The 21,280-nt window shown below is 42.5% G+C and overlaps 1 protein-coding gene across 1 annotated transcript in view; it reads right to left on the bottom strand.

The window, feature by feature from the left end:
* Nucleotides 1-119: 119 nt before the first annotated feature.
* Nucleotides 120-21,280, bottom strand: part of ARIH1 (ariadne RBR E3 ubiquitin protein ligase 1) — a gene marked incomplete at its 5' end in the record, with an annotated part of 28,142 nt that continues 6,981 nt past the window's right edge. Inside the window, 9 exons of the mRNA XM_010168328.2 lie at nt 120-617; nt 3,470-3,582; nt 4,447-4,707; nt 5,968-6,025; nt 6,124-6,254; nt 14,798-14,869; nt 16,039-16,081; nt 16,546-16,652; nt 17,775-17,841. Coding sequence (XP_010166630.2) covers nt 533-617; nt 3,470-3,582; nt 4,447-4,707; nt 5,968-6,025; nt 6,124-6,254; nt 14,798-14,869; nt 16,039-16,081; nt 16,546-16,652; nt 17,775-17,841 — 937 coding nt within the window. The remainder of the gene's footprint in view (nt 618-3,469; nt 3,583-4,446; nt 4,708-5,967; nt 6,026-6,123; nt 6,255-14,797; nt 14,870-16,038; nt 16,082-16,545; nt 16,653-17,774; nt 17,842-21,280) is intronic.

Below are 21,280 nucleotides of genomic sequence, written 5' to 3'. Positions count from 1 at the left end.
CCCCCCCCTCCCCTCCCCAAAAGTCATCTTTACCATGAGCCACTTGACATTCATCCATGTACTTGGGTGGCAGAGAGGAGGAGGAAGAGGAGGGGAGTTGGAGAGCCACTCTCCCCTCCCCGACCAAAGTACATCAAAATGGCTGGTTCGGACATGAAAAAGCAGTGTCAAGAAACTGGTTTAAATTTCATCTGTACTACACACAGGAAAAGAAAGAGAGAAAAGAAAAAGGAGTCGGCTTGGAGAATGAAGCTACGTTACAAGTTAAAGTTGGAGGGTTTGTTTTTTTTTTTTTTTTTTTTTAGTGCATCTGTCACACTCTTATTGGCCGCCTAGAATACTGTTGTACAATGGTTTATCTACCTTTTTTATTACAATATAATTTACTTAAATTTTTCTGTTAACAAAACAGAATCCCGGTACTACAGACCAGCGGTGTAACTGGCGTAGAGCCTTGTGTGTGTTTTATTTGAATCGCATGAGCACTCTAGGATGGGAAAGGTTTCAGAGTTCGTTTTATGCAGGGCCAGTCTCAGTCCTCAATGTACTCCCACAGGTCCTTCTCGTAGCCTTCATGCACATGCTGCAACAAAACCCTTCGTCGACTCTCGCAGTATCTGCGGCAAAGAGGAAGAGCACAGAAAAGGCAGGTGAGAAACCACAGCTCAGCCTCAGCATTGAGTCACACAAACCTACATTAAGCCTTGCTTCTGAAAGAGGAGATCCCCGGAGAAGGGACTTTGTATTTGTTGCCCGTTAACAGTGCTAATTAAGACTTCAGTTACTCCAGTCACTCAACTCCAGGTCCCTGGCTGAAAAAAAACAGCACGCAAATTTAGGTTTTCCCACACAAAATTATTTCCAGAGCCTCTACAGCTGAGAAACCTCCATTAATAACTGAAACACAAAGAAGGAGCAGCTGCAATTGGCAAAAAGCAAGAGCACAGGTTAACGGTGACACCCAAAAGGGGATGAAACTCTCCTCACATACCGGCTGGTGCCTACTCACTGAGCCCTATCAAGACAATAAAATCCAGGAGCTAGCAATGGGCAAAACCTCGGGAGCACTGAAATTTTATTCTCTCCAAAATCCCACTGGAGGTGGAAGTGATCAAACTGGATACAAAAATGGTTACTGGTCTGGTTGGAGCCCAAGTCTCCACCTCACATCGCAGGGTCTCAGAGGGGCACTACAGCCTGCAAGGTCTTCCCACCTACACTCATTTAAACAGATAAAAAATGCAAATAAAACTTATCCCAGAGTTAGGTACAGTCCTACCAGGATAAATGATACTGAGGAAAAGTGGTATCATAGGAATATATCAAAAGATGCCACTGCCATTTCGGGTGCGTTAGCCAACTAAAAAGATAAAAGCAGGGAAACGTTTAAAGTATTCAGGTTCCAAGAGCAAATTATAAATATTTCTGGATTAAACCCCTTCTAGCGGTGATGCCAAATTCTACATCATCTTTAGGCACAAGGGGGACAAGACAAGTCTTAGGAACAGCTCTCCCCAAGGCCCCAGGTGTAGTTGTGTAGCTGGTTCACAGTTCGGCAGCGCCCAGCCCGGAGTGGTGTACTGTAACACTGAGGAACTGGAACTCGGGAGCCAGCTGCTGAGTTACTGGTTCCTGCTGGGAATTGTGGAATTCAGTTTCCAGGCATCCACATCAGCCAGGATGGCATGCAACAGGCTTTCACAGGTGGAAATCTGTCTGTCTTAGCAATGGCCATACATCCCTCTGCTCACTAAAGGAGGAATCTCCCAGAAGACCCTAGCAGAAAGCTATCCTTGATCACAACGTGTGCTAACACGTCAGCAGAAATTCCTCACCTTAACACTGCCACCATTCAGCGTCTGATCAGACCAACAGATTTATCTGAATAAAACTGTCCTGGCTCTTCTCACTGCTATCAATCAGCTGTTGCACCAGAAACCATCGTACACAAAGTCCCATTGATTTTCTGAAGCACGTGATAGCGAACACACACAGTTTCTGCTTTCCCAACTTCAGTTGTTTTGCTGCTGGTGCTGGGGGCTTAATCCTGTTTTCTAGAAATATCTTTGCAAGTTAAGAGGTGGAAACAGCTGAAACCAAATTAGCTAGGAGGTCAGTCCCTGCAGTTTCCCAGAGCTCTTTAAACCCACCTCAATAACATCCTTGCTCCCAGTCTTGCATCAGTGCACCGTAACCTGTACATGTGCAGGACATGATTAAGACATGATTGACCTAGTTAATTAGGGACCTGTATAGGCTTGACAGATGCATACTTTCTTCCCAGAAACATGAATGTAGGTTTAGGATCCTATGTTTTCAGGCAATTCAGGCTATACTAGGTTTTAATTTTTTTCTGGATAGCTTTGTCAGCCCTAGAAGGGCATTCAGGTTCAGAGGACTTAAGTGAACAAGCAGCTTGAGCTGAGATAGCCCTTTAAGACCATCATTAAGTTGATAAATTACAAAATGCTTCAAAAAAGAAGGTCTGGTAAGTTTTATCCAGACCCAGATGTGTTGTCAGGCTCCAGCAGAACAGGCCACAGGCCCACCAAAGCTTAACAGCTATTTCCACTCCCCAGAGTCCCTTAGTCACTACATCTCACCCCACTTTGGCTTCCCCCGCTCCCCCCCCCACCCCACCAAGCTAGGCATAACAAATTCAGTGACTTTGGCAAACTGCCCCAAAAACGCCAGCCATAATCCTGTGACTCATCCGCATTTACAGCTTTGTACTTTTCCACTGTGCTGAAGCAATTCCTCTGGGACTGTAAAAAGCATTGGCATTTGTGTCACCTGGACCCCAGCTCTTCTGCTCTCCTCCCCAGCTGGGCAGGTTGCTCTCTCCTTCTTCTTTCAGATGGCTTTTCTACAACCACTTTTTGCACAAATGGACCCAACAGATAAGTAAGAGCCGATTGCTCTCATGGCAACTCATCCTAGGCCAAAGCTGTCAGCTGGAACAACAGACACTCCTTGTTCTTCTCTGGCCCTCATGATACAGGTCCTGTCTTGGTCCTGACCATTCCCACGTGCTCCTTCCATGCATGAACAGCAGTGTATGAAAAGCCATTGCTTTTGGTCACAAGATTTTTCCATTAAAGGATTGAATCTTTTAGCTGCTCTTCAGCAGAGCAGCCGCAAGGCAGAGTTGGTAACTTCTCCCTGCAGGCTGTCACCTCCTCCAAGGGCTGGTCCCAGTAGGGGCACAAAAACATGCTGCCAGCATCTGCGTGAGGGTTTTCGCTGCTGATGATTCCAGGGGCTGGCATGGGATATCACTGCTGCTGTTCTCAAATGCCCAGGGACTGGGTGATTATCACAGTGTATGGCTGAAGGCCAACAGCCTCCCAGGGACAGGATTTTGGAGAAAACTGTACTTTGGCAAGTACACACGTCACTGCCTGTCACATGGGATGGTGACACAGGTACTCAGGTGGCTTTGAGATAGAGGATTATTCAAAAAACAAACCTGTACTTATCCTGTACTTTCTGCTTTATGTCTTGCAGCGAATCTTGGGATATATCTCGCTCAAGGTACCCAGAAAGCACCTCTGTAGCATTCTCTAAGTCTGCTTGGTTATTCTGCAAAGACAGAAAGGAAAATACCAAAGTATTTGGGAGGGAATGAAAGAAGGGATTTTTTTCTTCAATCCAACTGAAATCAGTACTGAAATAAAAAGCCAGATTAGATATGCACTGTGTAACACTCCAGTAACCTGCTGTGAGCATCAAGATTGAAAAAGCTGAAATTTCTTCATTTGATCAGAAGAAAATCTGCATATTTACCAGCAAGTCATGTCTTCCTTGATCTGCAATATCCTGGCAAGCCTTAAAAAAATCCTTTCCTTACTAGTGGTACAGTGCAATACACGACAACTCGTCTCCCATTCTGTCCCTTGTTTATTTATTTCTTCTTTTTTTGCCAGCATTGGCAAAGCCTCCACTGACCCCTGGTACATGCACAGCTTTCACTACTGCTCTGTGTGTAGTTCTGTGTGTCCTTTGCTGAGCATGCAGGACAGAAGCATCCTGCTTAAGTTCTGCACAAAGACCAAAAGACTCTTCTAAGTCATAAATAGTCAAAACAGTTTCACTTGTGAAGCAGATTGGACCTCTACATTTAAATCTTCAAGTGCAATTTTAATGGTAGCGTCCTTGGAAAAAAGCCAAGACCAGGGAAAGTCAAAATGCCAGATTTAAGCTTTAATGCCTTCTTGGCCAGTTCAAGACAGAACCTCACTCCCTTTCTTGTTTCAGAGGGCAGCACCTTGTAACTCTACTTTCTCTTCCAGAAGACAACACTACATGATGCCCAGCAGGGCCTCTAACTTTTGCACAACAGACAGATTCACTTCAAGAAACTGGGGAGAAGAGCTTCTCCAAGCATAAAATCTCTATTTTGTTTAGCTTTGTAATCTGAACTCCTGAAACCGTGCTTTCTCCTACCTCAAAGATAATGGATTGATTATTCTTTTTGAGGTAGAAGGCAAAGACGTAAGTGTACATGAGTGTGGCACGACACTGGCAGAGGACGTCGACTGCTTTCTTCAGGAACTGCACCTCGATCCATGACATGTTGTGCTGCTGCATCTCCTCCATCTTCTGCTTCACCTGAGCATAGAGCTTGTGCTCAAAGCGCAGGCTCTGCATGTGGTTCATATAGCGGTTGCAGTAGAACAGGTACCTCTGCAGGGCTGCTCTGGATCGCTGCATTAATTCCCATTAAAGAAAAAGAAAACAAATAGTTAAAACAGAGTAATGGTTGCAAGAGAAGTAAACCCTTCACAAGGCTCTTCCTGACCATGAGAATGAGCTTCCTTTCAAAGGTGTTTCCTCTCCTCTCACACTAGCCAGACTTGGATGGTGCCGCTTTGTGTGGCACTGTTAACCCTGACATTGAGAGGCCAGACCCACTGCAGCTCCCCGTCATGCAGGGGACGTCCTAGCTCAGCTGTGACATCCTCACTCCCAACCCTGAAAGGAATTTGAATCACACTGCTAAAAGCCCAATCAGTTTTGAATTTCAGCCTCTCAATTCAAGTTACAGGACTTAAATGCTTCCAGTGTCATGACAAACAGTCAGAGGAAGATTTCTTTTTTTTTGTTAATACAGAATTTTAATTAAACAATTACTGTGCTTGTGTTAAGAGGGCAACCTTAGGTTGCCCAAGCCATGCTGATTATAGCACAAGGGAAAGACGTCATGTGCTAAGTAGTATAAGAGAACCAAGATGACTCAATACACAGCCATTAATCTCATTTTCTTCTCACTGACAGATCAGCTGGAAAAAAAAAATGACAATATGGGCATGGTTAAACTTGTACAAAGGTAGCACTTATCAGCCAAAGTCATCCCTAACTGCCAGAGGAGGGGCTGCAGGAAATACTTTGGTTCTTGGCTATAACAGTACCTTGACAGAGATGCAGGAAATGGATTTCTGCAAGCTGCAGCACACAGCATGCAATCCCTCCCTGTTAAAAAGGGGGTTGGCTCAATCCATATTCACAGAACAGTTTAAAGTAGCCACAACTTCACCCACTGTTTCTTCCACATCAAGCCTCCAAGTATAGTTATTGGAACAAGAGCAGTCTATTCGATTTACATTCAAAAGGTCTGCTGCGTTTAAACACCTCAAGATTCACATTAAGAACTCTGCAGTAAAGAGCATTTTACAAAGGCTGTGAGGATTATTGTCTTGGACCCACAGCATTACGATGACTTCATGCGAAGAGCTGCTATAAAACAGGCAAGGTGGCATGACAGATAACAACTGAGTTAATGTGTTCTTTAAATTGGGTTAAAGTGACTTTGAACATTTTTTTCTGGCCCAAGGCAAGAATCCAAAGCTGCTGGATTTGTGCCCAAATCCAGGAAATTCTTCAGAGTTGATTTATAGGTTTACAGAAAGCCTGAAAGCAGGCCACAGGGTTGGTGATCTTCCGTATCACCAAAAGTTATGGACTCACCTCCTGCGCATCCCTTGCTGCCTTTGCATCATCCTCATTGTAGCGATTGCAGTTGTACCTGTAACAGGGACACCAGTTCCAGAGATTTCAGTCCAAATCGATGCTGTTTGCATCACAGCTTCCTCACCTTCCAGCAAGGCACCCTCCTGAACTCACCAGGCAGATCCGTGGGGCTCCCAAGGTCCCAAACACACCCAGCAGAATTCAGCTTTGCAGTTCTGGTTCCGACAGACCATGTGGTTGCAGCCCCCATCCTTCTCGATGGTGACATGGCATTTTGGGAATTCCTGTTCACAGGACAGAGAGCAACACTAGCAGTGAAAACACAGAACCCGCAAGTCTTGTGAAGTTAGAAGGGTTCCTGTGGCAGTAAGAGATGGCACATCAAGTGAAAGGCACGATTTACTTTTTCCCTTTGATCATCAAGATCCTCTTCTGCGTCACATCTTAAAGTACTTCCAAAATCGGAGCGGCTAGATAGCAAAAAAACCTTGAGGAATAACACATTTTATCTATGCTGCTATCACAGTGATACAGTGGATAGATAATTTCATGACCTTTTTCAAAATCCCAGCAGTAGTGATGGTCTCTAACTGCCCAGGAGAAGGCATCTGGCTTTCTTCACCATCAAGTGTTTGGTCTATTTCAGCACTCAAAACTGAAAAAGGCCTAACAGTGAGCTAATATCATGCTGTTGTCAATCCAAGACACCTGCAGTTATAAAACACCATCCAGAAAGTATCTGGAGATGTGCAGCAAGAATCTAGTGTGCCTCAAAGATGCTTCTGTCAGCTAAAAAGACATCTCCTCCTGAGGCACTTCCACATTTCTTGTCAGGCCCCTTTTTTCCCCTTCATGTGACATGTCACTGAAGGGTTTTCTACAAAAGCCCACATGGGGTTTCCCTTTCAGGTGTGAGGCCTTTGACAAATACGAGGATATCAAAGAGCAGCACTGCACAGGGAAATCTTTAGGGAATAGGTTGGTTGTTTTTTACTAACATCGATATCATTCTCATACATCAGGAGCATATGGCAACTTCCTAAAATGATATTCAACTCATGTAGAACATGAAAGATTAATTTTGTTTTATCCCAATGAGTACACAAAGACAAGGTTGCAAGAATATACTAAGCTGCCTCTAACAAGTCCAGGAAAACAGTCCAACCCTCTTCTGGTGCTTGTTCCTGTCCCTGTGGCATTTCTCTTGTGTTGGGACACAATGCAGTTGCACAAAAGCCACGTCAAGGAACACATCAGGTTAAAATCAAGCAGCAAGTAAAAATAAATAAATAAATAAAACCAAAACATTTTAGCCTGGATCAGTTCCTCAGTCCAGCTACACCAGCATTTCTGATGTTTTTGCAAAAGCCAGGTTTTATCTACCAGGCAATAACAAACATATCCGAACAAGTAATCTGCACTCGCGTAAAAATCAGCTGCAGCTTTTGAGTCAGAAGACTTTAAAATCGCCTCCCCAATTAGAAAGAAGCACAACTTCACTGTTTGCTAACCAGATCACTATTTCCTATTCTGGCTTTCAGATAAACTCTCAATAAAGGAAGAAACCAACATGTTCAATCAGTCTAGAACTGCTACTGCTTGTACACTCGCTCCGAGTGTCACAATTTACTTATCATGTAAAAGACAGAGGAATTTGCACACTGAATGAGAGCTAGATTATAAACAGATACATATTTAAGTAGTCAGAAGATAGCTCTGGAGGTGTAAAAGACCCATGTGGTCTCCAGATGTCAGACGTGGCCCTTCCCACCACTGGGAGGGAACCCTGCAGTAAGGCAAAGAAGGTTATAAGGGGAAAAAAAGATGAGGGAGAAGACATGATAGACTGCAACTTCTTTTTGGCCAACATAATTAAAGTGACTTCAGTGAGTTTTATTTCCTGATTATTGCAAATTTGCAGACCTGAGCACTAATGAAAAATAAGATTCGTTACAGCAGCTTGCCCTAATTTTTGAGGTTATCCTTGCTTCAAGCTGGGGGCCCGAACAACATGGCATTCCCTTCCAACCTAAATCATTCCATTATTTTAGTCTCCTCAGCAATGGCAGAGCACTCCATTTGAGTCCTGCCATCATTTCTTCCACTCCAAAGTCCTATTCTGGTCCTACTGCCTGATCCTAAAGAGGAAGGGTTAAGGACTGGGTAGAAACTGCTGACATCCCACCCAACCAGCAAGGTTTTCCGAGCCATTCCTTTGCAAGGACATGCCATTACAGCATTTGGCCAGCACTGCCCATCTATTCAGCCAAGAAGAGCATCAAAGAGCAGCACTCCCATCCCATCAACAGGTCACAACCCGGGCTTGGCCTAAGTAAGAGGACAAAGCTCAATTTCTAACCAGAAGATAAATAGGAAAATTAAAATAAAAAGATTCCCCATACTTAGGGAACTAGTCTCCAGTAGTCTGATGACTTAGTTTCTGCAGTCACACCTCACCCTGTCCTTGTGCTTTGTCAGTACACTGCACACTAGGCTGGCTGCTTATTTGTTTTAGTTCATTTTTTCAGGGCTGGTTGTTACTCCGATGGGTTCAAGCATCAAGTAAGTGCATAAAGGGATTTTTCCAGCTCTGCTTTCTTTCCTTCAAACCTGTGTTTGTCCTACAAAGATAGCAGCTGGACTACAAACAGTAAATGAGGCAGAGTAGCTCCCCCGCAGGCCACCTCAGAGGGGACAACATCAAGATGTCCTCTAGGGCTACCCATAGGATGGATACTCAGCCAGGAAAGCTTGTTCTCAATTAGTCAGTCAATGCAGTTCTGGGAATTTCAGAATAAAAACTGGTCTTTCCTTTCAGCACAGTACCCAGTACATTACCTACTTTCCCTTTTCCAGGTAGCCCTCCTCCCTCTTCCAGTCCTGCACCAATATTTCATGACCCAAACTGATGTTTATCCCATCAATATTCTTCACTGGAGCACCTCTGCTATGAGGACAGGCTGAGAGAGCTGGGGCTGTTCAGCCTGGAAAAGAGAAGGCTCCGGGGAGATCTTCTAGCGGCCTTCCAGTACCTGAAGGGGCTCCAGGAAGGCTGGGAAGGGACTCTGGACAGAAGCATGGAGTGACAGGACAAGGGGTGATGGCTTTAAACTGGCAGAGGGGAGACTGAGACAAGATCTGAGGAAAAAATTCTTTGTTGTGAGGGTGGTGAGACACCTCTGTGCTGTGGCTGCTCCTCCCTGGAAGTGTTCAAGGCCAGGCGGGATGAGGCTTTGAGCAACCTGGTCTAGTGGAAGGTGTCCCTGCTGATGGCAGGGGGGTTGGAACTGGATGAGCTTTAAGATCCCTTCCAACCCAAACCTGTCTGTGATTCTATGATTCACAACCATGAAGATCTGTGCTTGATGAGCTCATCATCCAGGGTGCACATAGCTAATATGTACAAACACATGTGACATCATGACACAGCTCCCCTATCACTTAAATGCTGACCCTGGGGCACACAGCAATTAATAGTTTTTCCAAGAGAAGGTGGCAGTCACAAGAGTTGTGCGGTTTCTTCCAAACACATTTTATCCAATGAGATGCCAAGATCCACGTATCTCGGGGGAAGATGCAGCTAATCCAAACAAACAGCTGCAGCAGTCACTCCTGCTTAGGGAAATCCCACAACTGGAACAGAGAAAACAGTTCCCAGATGACCTGCCAAGCTGGAGAGGCACAGCGGGGCACGGCCACACTACGAGAACATGGGTCCATCCTCATCTAGGTTCCATAAAGAGCACTGAAATTCTCCTCTCCTGCCTTTGAGGATAAGGCCAAGCTCCTCCGTGTCTTGACACTGCACGGTGCTTAGGGCGTCTAGCCCTGTGATTGAAAGTAGAACAAAAAGACCCTAATTACAGCCCTTTTATTACAGGGAATATTATCCTTTTCAAGCCTTTATACGCCTGTCAAGCAAAGCACAAGGAAGACAGATGACACTATAAGATATACAGATGCATGAAGCTGTGTAAAAATTAAATATTATAAAAAATGAAGGAAAAGTCATGAGAAGAACATGCTAAGAAATGCTAAACACCAGCGGAAAGAAAGCAGCAACTACTCAAGCCACCAACGCAACGAGTGGGAGAGATTTATAGATTAAGGAGGACAGGGAAGGAAGATCTTATTGAGAATTATGGCTACGCAACAACGTAATAGCCAGCAAATCAAATTACTAAACCGGTAGATTATTCTGCTCGTTATCTGTCATGCCGCCATGCAGAAGTGACCTCATTAACATTGTTCCACTCCAAACAATTTGGTGTTGTGCTTACAGGCTGCGCTTTGAAACAAGAGCCTGGGCAAACCTGGCAAAGGAGAACAATCCCTATTTTGTCATAAAAGGCTGCGGGTACATAAAACACCATAAACCTCAGCTGCTGTTTTATGAACAAGAGGCTAAATAGAAACATATTTCATATTTCAGAGCAGGTGGAACAGATTAGTCCACTCGGGCACTCCCAGAGGCAAATGGTGTATATCAGCCACATTCACAGCGACGCCTTCACCTATAACCCATCCTATAAAAAAAATAAAAGAATCCTCAAACACCACGGAGATTTCTTAATGCATTTCAACAAAATCCAAAACTGCTGAACTTAATAATGGTTAGCTCAAAAATAGTACACAGTGACAACACCTAGAGTTATTGAGCAAAGCAGGGTATTTTAAACACTTGCTCATATGAGAGAAGATGGCACTTTGACATCTTCAGAAAGATGCTGTTCACAGTTCTGGCAGGAAACTGTGCTGGTGAGAAATGAAAGAGCAAAGTTCAATGTTGGTGCCCAGGGAGGAATTTCCACATGTTAGAACAAGTGTAGGACTTCCAGAAAGTACAGAGGGAACGCATGTTCAGACATTCAAAAGTGACCTGAAAAGGAAGAGAACTGGGCTCGTGCCATTTTACCTGACTTAGAGGGGGGAAAAAAAAAAAAAAAAAAAAAAAAATGGCCAACAGCGTTTCTGGAGGAAGAAAATCTGCCCGTTTTATAAGTCAACCATTCAAGTCCTGTCTAGCTCAGAAGATAATGAGCTGGTGATACGCCAGGAGCCAAAAGCAGTAAGGCAGGGGCATTTTTAGTATCAGATGAACAACTTTCATTAACACCAATTTAACTCCAACAAAAAAAAAAGAAAACCCAAAACAGTGCCTTGGGTAAAGACCAACACCGTTACCATCTTTGTTGCTCTCCCTGTAGTATTCTAAGATGTAGAAAGATTAACATCATTGAAACTCGCATTTGAAACAGGTTCCCCTCTCTCCTTTAGGCTCCTTTCAGACAGTCTTGATACACCTTAAAAAGCCAAAATAAATGCACAAATCCAAGTCTTCTATATTTTTTCTCCTTTGAAGGTCCACTTAACAGAAGTACATGATCTATGTGGTGTCTTTATTCCCAAAGCCACACAAACTAAACAATACCCAAAACCTGCCTAGGAACTATTTAAGAACCAAGTTTGTACAAAATGAAATGTGCAAAACCTTGGACTGTTCAACCTTTCTCTGCAGGACAATTGAGAACTAAAGGCTTGATAAAGAATTTGTATTGGCTTATCTCAAGTTTAAGTTAATTTAGTTAAGCTGAACTCATATGTGAAAGTATCTTAAGTAAAAAGCCATCAAATCTAGTATACACTCTGCTTCAAGGGTTCTATCTTTTGTATAAGTAGAAAGAATTTAGCACAGGTCTAAATGCAAATAAATGAATGCAAAAAAATAATAATAAAAAAATATAGGAAACCACAGAACTTGCTACTCAAATCTCCTCATTTTTCATTCAGACCATTCTACATAATTCATAAAAAAAAAATGCATCACACACCAGTTTCTGAGAGGAAATCAATTCAGATGGATTTCACTTTTCTATTCTCTCGTACAACAATTGCCTAATTTTCCTTTCCTATTCTGTCTCCCGGGCAAGCTGGAACAAATGTATCTCACATTCTCGTCTTGCAAAGGATTACGCAGATTTCAAACTGACATTCCAGAAGGACTGATATTTTTCTCTTATACCTTCATTTTGGTATGACAGGAAGTTTTCTTCCCTGAATGGAGACCACATGGGACAGGCCTGCAGTTCAGCAACATGCTTGGAGGACTCGAGAACGCACTTTTCAAAAGCTAGAAACAGCAATGGAGACCACTTGGAGAGTTTTTCCTACTGAAAAATGAGATTTTTGCATTGGATGGTACCCGATTCAATTCCTTTTTAGGTTCTTCAGAATGAAGAAATTCAACATGGAACTTGAGCTCTGACTTGCAGCCACAGAAGCAAATAGCTGTGCAGGAATAAAACATCCCTCCCCAAACACAACTGCCCATTTTCCTGCTAGAAATAGTACAGAGAAAGTAAGGACAGACATACGTGCACTCCAACTGTGCAATTCCTATCCCAGTGTATCGCTACAACCTCACGTTATGGCAGGAAAGGGTTTCCCTTGGCTCCTCACTAGACAGGCACCTGGGTTTCTCTGTGCCTTTGGCCAAGGGCCATCAGGCAACTGAGGCAAGAGGAGGGGGTGGCTGTCAGCCCCGTGTCTCTGGGCCGATCCGGTTCTCCGCAGGCTGCGAAGCTCCGATTGCACGTGCTCCGGCAGCCAGCGCAGCTCACTCTTCATCATTATAGCAGCGTGAACTTACCACCTTCCACACCTCCACTGCCCACAAGAAGCCAGAACCCATTACGAGGGTGGGTTACGTTTCCTGCCAGCTTTCCCCTCAACTGAACCCAGTGTCAGCCCAGAGAGAGAAGAATTGTGATATTGTCCTTCGGTTAATTCAATTGATATGGATACCGTAAGACTCCAGGACAGTTGCCTTGCTCAAATGTCTTGTGTAATTTACCCTAATGTTATTTTTCTTCCTGTTGTTGCTGTACAGCCTGGGCTCCAAAGTATTTTCTTGCTGTAGAACATCTCATACAGCATTAGAGGAAGTAGCTTAGACATGGATGTTCAAGGACAACAGCCCTTCTGCTGCTGACACGAGACTACAGGAACTAACAGATAAAGCTGGGCTGATGCCAGTGAGCCTCGGCCATGCTCATTTCCCCTCCTCACCATCCCCTGGATGGGTGTTTCCCACCAAAAAAAAAAAAATTTTTAAAAAATTATTCCAGCTATTCAATGCTATCTCTAATAGTCTGAGCTACATTTTAAATACCAGCCCAACCACTAGCATGGCTCCTACCTGTCAAAGTCTAGATTCTGGTAGAATAAAATATAAAATATAATAAAATAAATTATCATCTTGACAATAATATTTCTGTCTATGCTTAAATCTGTGGGCAAGCAAGCCACAGAAACCCTCATCACCTTGTATGAAAAAGAGATGAGTAGCTTCCTGTTTCCAGTAGCCAGCGTTAGTGGCATGTTATTCATGTATGGTCTACATTATGTGTATATATACACTTATGTGTATATAATTTCAGCCTTTTTAATGAGCACAGAATCCAGTAACGGAAAGCTTAACATTTGATCATAACAAAACTCAGCAAGGAGAGTTCATACCCCGGTCTTTAGCAGCACGTGCCAATGCTGGGGCAGGTAGAAGACCAACAGACCTACGGCCGTGACCAATACCACGTCCCCGAGGGGCAGCAACAGCACCTGATCTGGCTCTTGACAGCTTTGTCACAGGCAAAATAGGACTGCAGCACAGGCAAAGTAGGGCTGTGGCCATTCTGATGTCCCAAATATTTGATACCCAAAGCTAAAAGCTGCTTTACATTTGCTTACACTCAGCCCTTTCCAGCTATTTGGTTATCCTTCTTAAAGCTTAATACAGGCAACACCTGAAGACCAAGCAAACTTTGAGCAAATTTGGTTCAGTTCTTAAGCCACAATACATCTTTGAACACATTCACCTCAGAAAAAAGCCAGTTCACTTTACTGAGCAACATTCAGCCTCCAAGAGGGGACCACACAAGTCTCAGCCCACGAAACAAAAAGAAGCAGCTGAGACTTCACAATTTCAGCCTGATTTTAACTGTGCGTTTCAGCGTGATGGGTGTTTCTGCTTTCACCATAACGCAACATTCCAGTTCAATGAAAAACACAAAGCCAACCCCAGAAAGAAGCAGTCACTGATGCAAACAATACCATTAACCAGTTACACAACAGAGCTAAGAAAACAAAGCAGCCATTTCCTCACACCCTCCCCACCTTCTTCCACCCTCCTGGCTCAGCCGTTGTGAGACCCAGGTCTGCTCCTCACACCCCAACGGCATCTGCTGCTTTTGTTTTCTTGCTGCCATACCAACCTTTGTTTTAATTCATCCCAAACTGAACAAATGCTGAAGTTTCAGGCAAAGTTGGGCTTGCTGGAAAGAAGACATTTACATAATAAAATCTTAACAGCTGTTCTGCCAGCCTCTATCTGGAATCCTGCCCAGCGGAAATGAACAACTCCTCAAGAGGCCAACCCAGGGGATTTAAAGGCAGATGTGAATTATCACAGCCAAATCAAGCCACAGGTGGTGTTAACATGTTTCACACACTTGGAATGAGACAGAGGTTTGCTTAGGGAAGCCATCAGTGCCAGACAGGAGCCCAAAGACTTAAAAACCTGAGCTTCCTTTGGGTCTCCAATTAATTCTTTCTTACAAGAGCAAACTCCACACTTAAAGAACTTCACCTGATTTGAGGCAGTAACATCTATTTGCTCTTCAAACAAACGTACTTCACTGTGCTGTGGATTTTAAGGCTTGCTCTAAACTCATGGCATGTAAAAGAAGGAATAATCCTAGTACAGAGGAATTAGGCTGTCATTCTTCTTTTCAACTGATAAATCTAAATATAACATCAGAAAAACTCTCACCTTTGTGTTTGCTGCAATCCAATTCGAAGTTTCGCTGTCATCATCACACTTCTTAATCCATTTCTTTAACCACTGTCAGACAAATGAAGAAAGAACAGAGTTACATTTAAAGAGAAGAACTGTAAAGGGTCCCAAGACAGCTGCTTACATTAAGGTAATGGTAAGGAACACACAACCATATGGGAATACTGGGAGGTGCTGGAAAGCAGTGCAAACAGCAGCTAATTTAGTTGCAGACATTTCCTACAGCACCATCCTGATTCAGCGAGCACGATCACTCAGCACAAAGCCTTCAGCAATGAGTTTGCCGTTCTTCAGTTCAACCAGCTCAAACTTCACACAGGACTCTTAAAATGCTGAGGACGTTATAACAGCGATCTGACAAAACTTCAGTCCAATCCTCTGTGATGCCTAGCTTTACATCAAGCCAAGTTTTGTCCTTAGGCTATGCAATGCCCACTCATGTCCAGACTGTCCACCTTACACTTCCCCCCTCCCCTCTCTTTTAAGCCTTACCATGAGCATGGCTTTATCAAATGAACACAAGTAATAAAAGCAAAAGACTGCTTGCAGCTCTCAGATAATAAACTGATCACATCTAGTTTGGAAAGAACAACTAAGCCATTGGTAAACCTTTGCAGAGGTTTCCCTCTCTTCTCCCCAGGGAGTTTTTTTTGCATTTGTCACTAGGAACACAGACTGCTCTGTCCCAAAGACGTGAAATCTGGCTGTCCACGAGCTCTGCAGAGACCACAGGATCCCAGGCTTGATTAGAGCTTCTGATAGCTTCACAAAAAAACAGCCCAGTTCCAGAGTTCACTGCATGACAACAGGTCCCAGGACCAAATTAATTCCTTCAGTACAACAAATCGCAAGTCTGCGGAAGCACTGAACACCTACAGAAATGCCCAGTACAGGAATGCTTGTTGTCAAGTGAAGCATTCACTCCTGAGCATCTTCATTCCTCTTCAAAGGGTCACAGGTGTAACATCCTCCTCCTCCAGACATGTGCCCAGCTGGCTGAGACACTGTTTCTTCACAAAGTCCAACTCTGAGGCATCCTAAAGGCATCCAGCATGATTTCACTGATTCTTCTCATGCTATGACCTAAACATGTGAACTACTGTGCTTCTTGATATGAGAAGCCACAAAGCTTGTGCTTCATTTCTATGTCTTGCACATAAATTGACTTTTAAGAAGTTTAAAGTCATGTATTTGGAAAAGAACTTTGACATGCTCACCTTGCATTTAACAGGATCATGCCAGTTTTCACCGCAGTTAAAGCTGTAAGTGAAAAAGGGGAAAACAAGCAAAGAGGGCAGATGATGACACTTTTATTTAATAGGTTAACACCATAGAAGTTTTCTTCTGGGTTGTTCTGCTGAAAGACCAAAGCCAGGACTAACAACACTACTCAAATCCTTCAGCGGCCATTTCAGAGCAGAATATTTCTCAATACATTTTGATTCTTGACAGTGCCTGCAGTTAAGAACCTCACCTAATCTGAAACCACTCAGCTGAAGGCCATCTCTCAGTGAAACCCTGATCTGCCTCTGTGCCAAAGGAGGCCTAAGACACAAAGGGCAGCAACTACATAGTGATGGGCTTTGCAACCAGCTGTACTTAATCCTAGCCTGCCACTTTAAGCCCACCCCGCATCCCAACATAAAGACTTTACTGAATACATACTAATACACTTAAGTGGTAAGTAAAAAGCAACACCAACAACTTTAACTTGATTTTCTTACCAAAACTGACGTCCACATTTGCAGCGAACAGGTTTAGCATCAGGATATTGGACTTTAACAACATGGTGGCAATCTGGGGCAGGACACCATTTTAACAGTCGATTACACTATGAAATAAAGAAAAAAAAAAAAAAAAGACAAAATAGAAAAAAGATCCCTTTTTCATCCTTTTAACTGTGACCTTCAGCCACAGTCCTTCCTGTCTTACCAGTCCTCTGTAATAAGAGTGCTGCCTCCTCAATCTAAGCATTTATTTTCTTTCTATTGAAAGAAAGTGGGAATGGCAGTCTACTCTTCAATGTCAAAAGGCCTCTTAGGAAAGATGAGGAGCATAAACACTACTGCTGACCTCCTAGCTCACCCAGAGAAAATATTTGAAGAATATGAAGCTTTCCAGGGAAAAAAAGCATCTCTCAAGTTGTTTGCAACGACCCATCTCTATTCTGTTGTTGCAAGAGCCTTTCTGAAACACTTCTCACACCATGTACACTAGCTTTTTACAAGCACCACTTTCTAACACCCCTTGAACACCATCTCATCGCCTGTTCCTGCTGTACTGAAGCCAGATATGGGTGTGCATTACTAGACTTTTGGCTTTGACATGCTTAGCTCTAGTGCTGCATGAAAAAAATAAAATCCAAACCAAAAACCACCACATACATCACTTCAAACAAGGAGTTACAAATTTGATCCCAGTAACAACTTACATACTGGGCTCTACAGAATCTGAACACGTACAACTGTGAAATTAGGACAGTGGGGAATCTTCCAAAGCACCTTTCTCTAAGTTTATTTTGATTCTGAAGTGGCAAAGCTATTAGTATTTTGCTAAAAGCTATTTTGCAGCTTTGCTTCAAGTGGTAAATTTTTAAGGCATGTTCTCGTTTACAGTGATGTTTCCTGGTTTTCAATCCTAAGTATCTCAGGTAACATTCAAGAACTATAAATATTAAATGCTCCTCAGAACAGCTCTTGCATTCTCTTTATCTACAGCTGCTTGCTATACCTCTAGGTCTTTTGTCCTGCAGATTTATTTAGGATTTTCCTACAACTATACTTGTAACTAAAGGGGCCATAAAATAGCGCCTGCAAAGGCTCTGACTTGTAGTCACACTTGATTAGAGACTATGCAAAAAACCCACTCTACAGTTGCCTCACTTCTCTGGTTTGGTACATATGTGAGACAAAAACAACCTAGAAGCCATTAAATATTTTAAATAAAAACTCACCTCTACAAAACTATTGGTTATTAAATGCTGGTACTTTAATTTAACCTTGGAATCTGTGATCAGACGCCTGCAAAAAGGGAAGAAACAGAAAAATTACTGAAGAAAACTTTTTTTTCCATACATAGCTGGTAGGTTCAGACAGATAAATTATTTTGATTCTTCCTTCTATGCTTCTACCTTTTTTGTACTTACCTGTTCTCTATTTAGTATATTACATTCAAATGGAATCTACAACTACTGTATTTAGCTTTTAATATTAGCTTCAGAACCATACAGAAAGCTCAGAGTTCAAGAGAACTGTATTTCTTGATTTATTTTTGGTTTGTTTCTTTTTGAAAAAACAAAACAAAACAAAAAACAAAACAACCTACTTTCCTGCACAGCCCAAGAAACAGAGCAAACAATTTCATTAGTTCATTTCTATTAAACATGCACATTTTGTGGCAAATCCCTTTAAACAGCTCCAGAACAACTGTTGTGTGGTTTAATAACTTTGGTTGACCTAATGTTATCTGGGTTTCAATGGAATGCTACAGCTTCAGTTTAAAAGTTAATGTGGTTTTAATCTATTTACCATAAAAACAAAGCTGATTTAAATTCCACATCACAGAGGGGGTGTTCAAAACATTGACTTTAATTTTAAGTTAAATCAGTTGGCTCAGAAATGAGAAAGCAGGAAAAAACTTGACAGATAGGAATCCTTTAAAAGCATGGTGACCACTTTTCTCCTGAAGACACTGACTCAGTTGGCATTTGCAGACTTTGCAGCTTAGATGCATTAAAAATAATTTAATTATGTACTACTGAACACTTTTATAGACATCTTTCAGTTATGACTTAAGTGTATTCTGCATATGTAAAACTTCTATACAACATAAAGTTGGACTAATATGCACTTTGAGGTATTTCTATTTTTAAATGAAACCGTAGAATACAACTGTATACAGGCCATACCACATATAAATACTGAAATTAATAGATTATCCATTTCGGGGTACAGCCAAAAATCAAGCATATTCCTGCATGTTATCACACCAACATTCATTAAAGACCAGCATGTGTGATGCTGCATAAATCCCAGCCCTTAGCAGTCTGGGGAGCTTCTCACCAAACCACATGCTGGTTATTACACAAACATAGCACATGGCAGCCAAATTTTCAACACTAAAATAAAACAAATCAGCTGACAAAGCATCTCATCAGACCCACGTACATGGCAAGCCTGCAATTTTGGAGCGAAACTTATTGAAGAATTAAAAAAAAAAAACAAAAACAAAAAAACAAACAACAAATTTGAACTTATAATATTAATTATAAATCTCACTTTCTTACTCTATACCCAAGCTTCTAGGCATAAAAAGTGTCACTTCAAAAAAAATATTATATTATATATATAGATCAGGAACTGGAGTTTAAATTAAGAGTAATGCCACAGCTAATGAGAGTGCACAGAGTACACAATCCACTTTTTTTTCCTTACCAAGCCACCTATGATTACTCCATGTTAGCAACCTCACCTGCTCTAGGTTCAAGAGCACTTCCACATCACCACTCAGATCAAGACCTTCAAGAACTTTGCTCTGAATGTTACTGCCTTCTGACAAACAGTAAATGAAACTGGACAAATTAAGAGATTAAAACCATTTCCAGTGCTCATGAGCCATCCTTTGGGGTACATTCCTCTGTGAGCCAAGCTATAAAAGAAGCCATGGTACTAAAGAAGCCAGGTTGGAAGAGCAAAATGTTTGTAAAAACAACTTAACCCTCAATCTCTTCTGGCAGCTTAGTTGGGCACTACACAATCTCAAAAAATCATCCAAAAATGATAGCAATCTTTTATCAAATCCTAAGTTTTACACTTTTGTTCCATTTTGATAACGCAAAATTCCTCAAAGACACCAATCAGTGGAATTAGTAAAATGCACATCATGTGAGATGCCAAACACCCTCCCAAAGGATTACTTCAAGCCCTCACTACATTCTGATCTGACACAGAAGCACTGGTATTTGAAATTATGCAAAGGAAGATTAAAAATGAGGCAGCGCTCCATACGACTTCCATATGGGAACCCAAAATCCATTCCCATCAAGTGGGTTGATTTTCAGAGGTTACTACCAGACTGCTGCCACCCACAAGCAGAGGCCGTTAGACATGCCAGTAATAAAGGCAGACTGCCTTGCTTATTAATTAAATCAACATCTTTGCATGTAGGTTAAAGCAATTACCAGCAGCATTAGTGAGGGTGAACAAGGGATAGAAACAGATTACCTTCAGCCAGTCTGAAGGTCTTGAAAGAGCTGAAAGGGACCCTCTTCCTACTTAAGCTCAACAGTAACAAGGAAAACGGACAATAAGCTAGCTAAACACTCACAAACCCAGGAAAGCCAGCTGAATCACTAAGTCTGGACTCGTACGGAGATAATTCAACTTGAAGATATACTGCCTTGCTGAGGGTAAGTACTGAGAAGAGAGTACACTAATAACTTGGCTTATCTACTTTGATTTTCTATTGGATAAAGAAACTAACGTCTCTATACGTTGCATCTTAGGTTCTCATAGTTTGGAAAACTAGAGCAGGAGACTTTGTAAAAAGGAAAACACCTAAAAAAGAAAGTAATCAAGGACATGGGAGAGGGTGCAGTTGGAATGACATTTTCATTCACAGAATCACAGAATTGTCTAGATTGGACAGAACTTTAAGATCGAGTCCAATCATTAACCTCACACTGACAAGTCCCTGACTAACCCATGTCCCTCAGCACTATGTCTACACGATTCTTCAATCCCTCCAGGGATGGGGACTCCACCACTGCCCTGGGCAGCCCCTTCCAATGCCCGAGAACCCTTTCAGCAAAGAAATTCTTCCTCACATCCAATCTTAACTGCCCTTGGTGCAACGTGAGGCCATTTCCTCTTGTCTTGTCACTTGTTCCTTGGTTGAACAGACCCACCCCCACCTCTCTACACTCTCTTTTCAGGGAGTTGGAGAGAGTGAAAAGGTCTCCCCTCAGCCTCTTCACCATTCATGCCATGTCATAAGACTGCTACAGTTATCCATCATTGCTTTTAAATGAAAGAATTAGGCTTCTGCAAAAAATGCACCTCCATCTCCCAGACATTCCCATGGAAGATCAGGGGAAGCTGGATTTTTACTTCCACAAAACATTTATAGTTTTACTTAAGACAAAGAGAACTTGTTTGCTTTACCACCGCAGGCCCCAAATCTCTCGGCCATTTCTAGGTGGGGAGGAATCCAACAGCACACGGTGCAAGTTGTAGACTGCACACATTCACCCGAGTGTCATGGCTTTTCGTGCTATAAAAGCCATAAAGTGAAACGTTAAGGAGAGCCAGACCTGCTAGTAATATCAAGCAATAGCAACAGAAGCCATAGCAACAAAAACCAGCACTGCTCTCCTTTTCTTCCATCCTTTCCTTGCTACTGCTGCCACCTCAGACGATTTCAGCTACTCTACATGCACTATTTGAACAGCTATTTCAACCT

This window comes from Antrostomus carolinensis, unplaced genomic scaffold (assembly GCF_000700745.2).
Source record: "Antrostomus carolinensis isolate BGI_N321 unplaced genomic scaffold, ASM70074v2 scaffold46795, whole genome shotgun sequence".
In the NCBI taxonomy this organism is placed as follows: Eukaryota; Metazoa; Chordata; class Aves; order Caprimulgiformes; family Caprimulgidae; genus Antrostomus; species Antrostomus carolinensis.
This window is presented reverse-complemented; position numbering and strand designations above follow the sequence as displayed.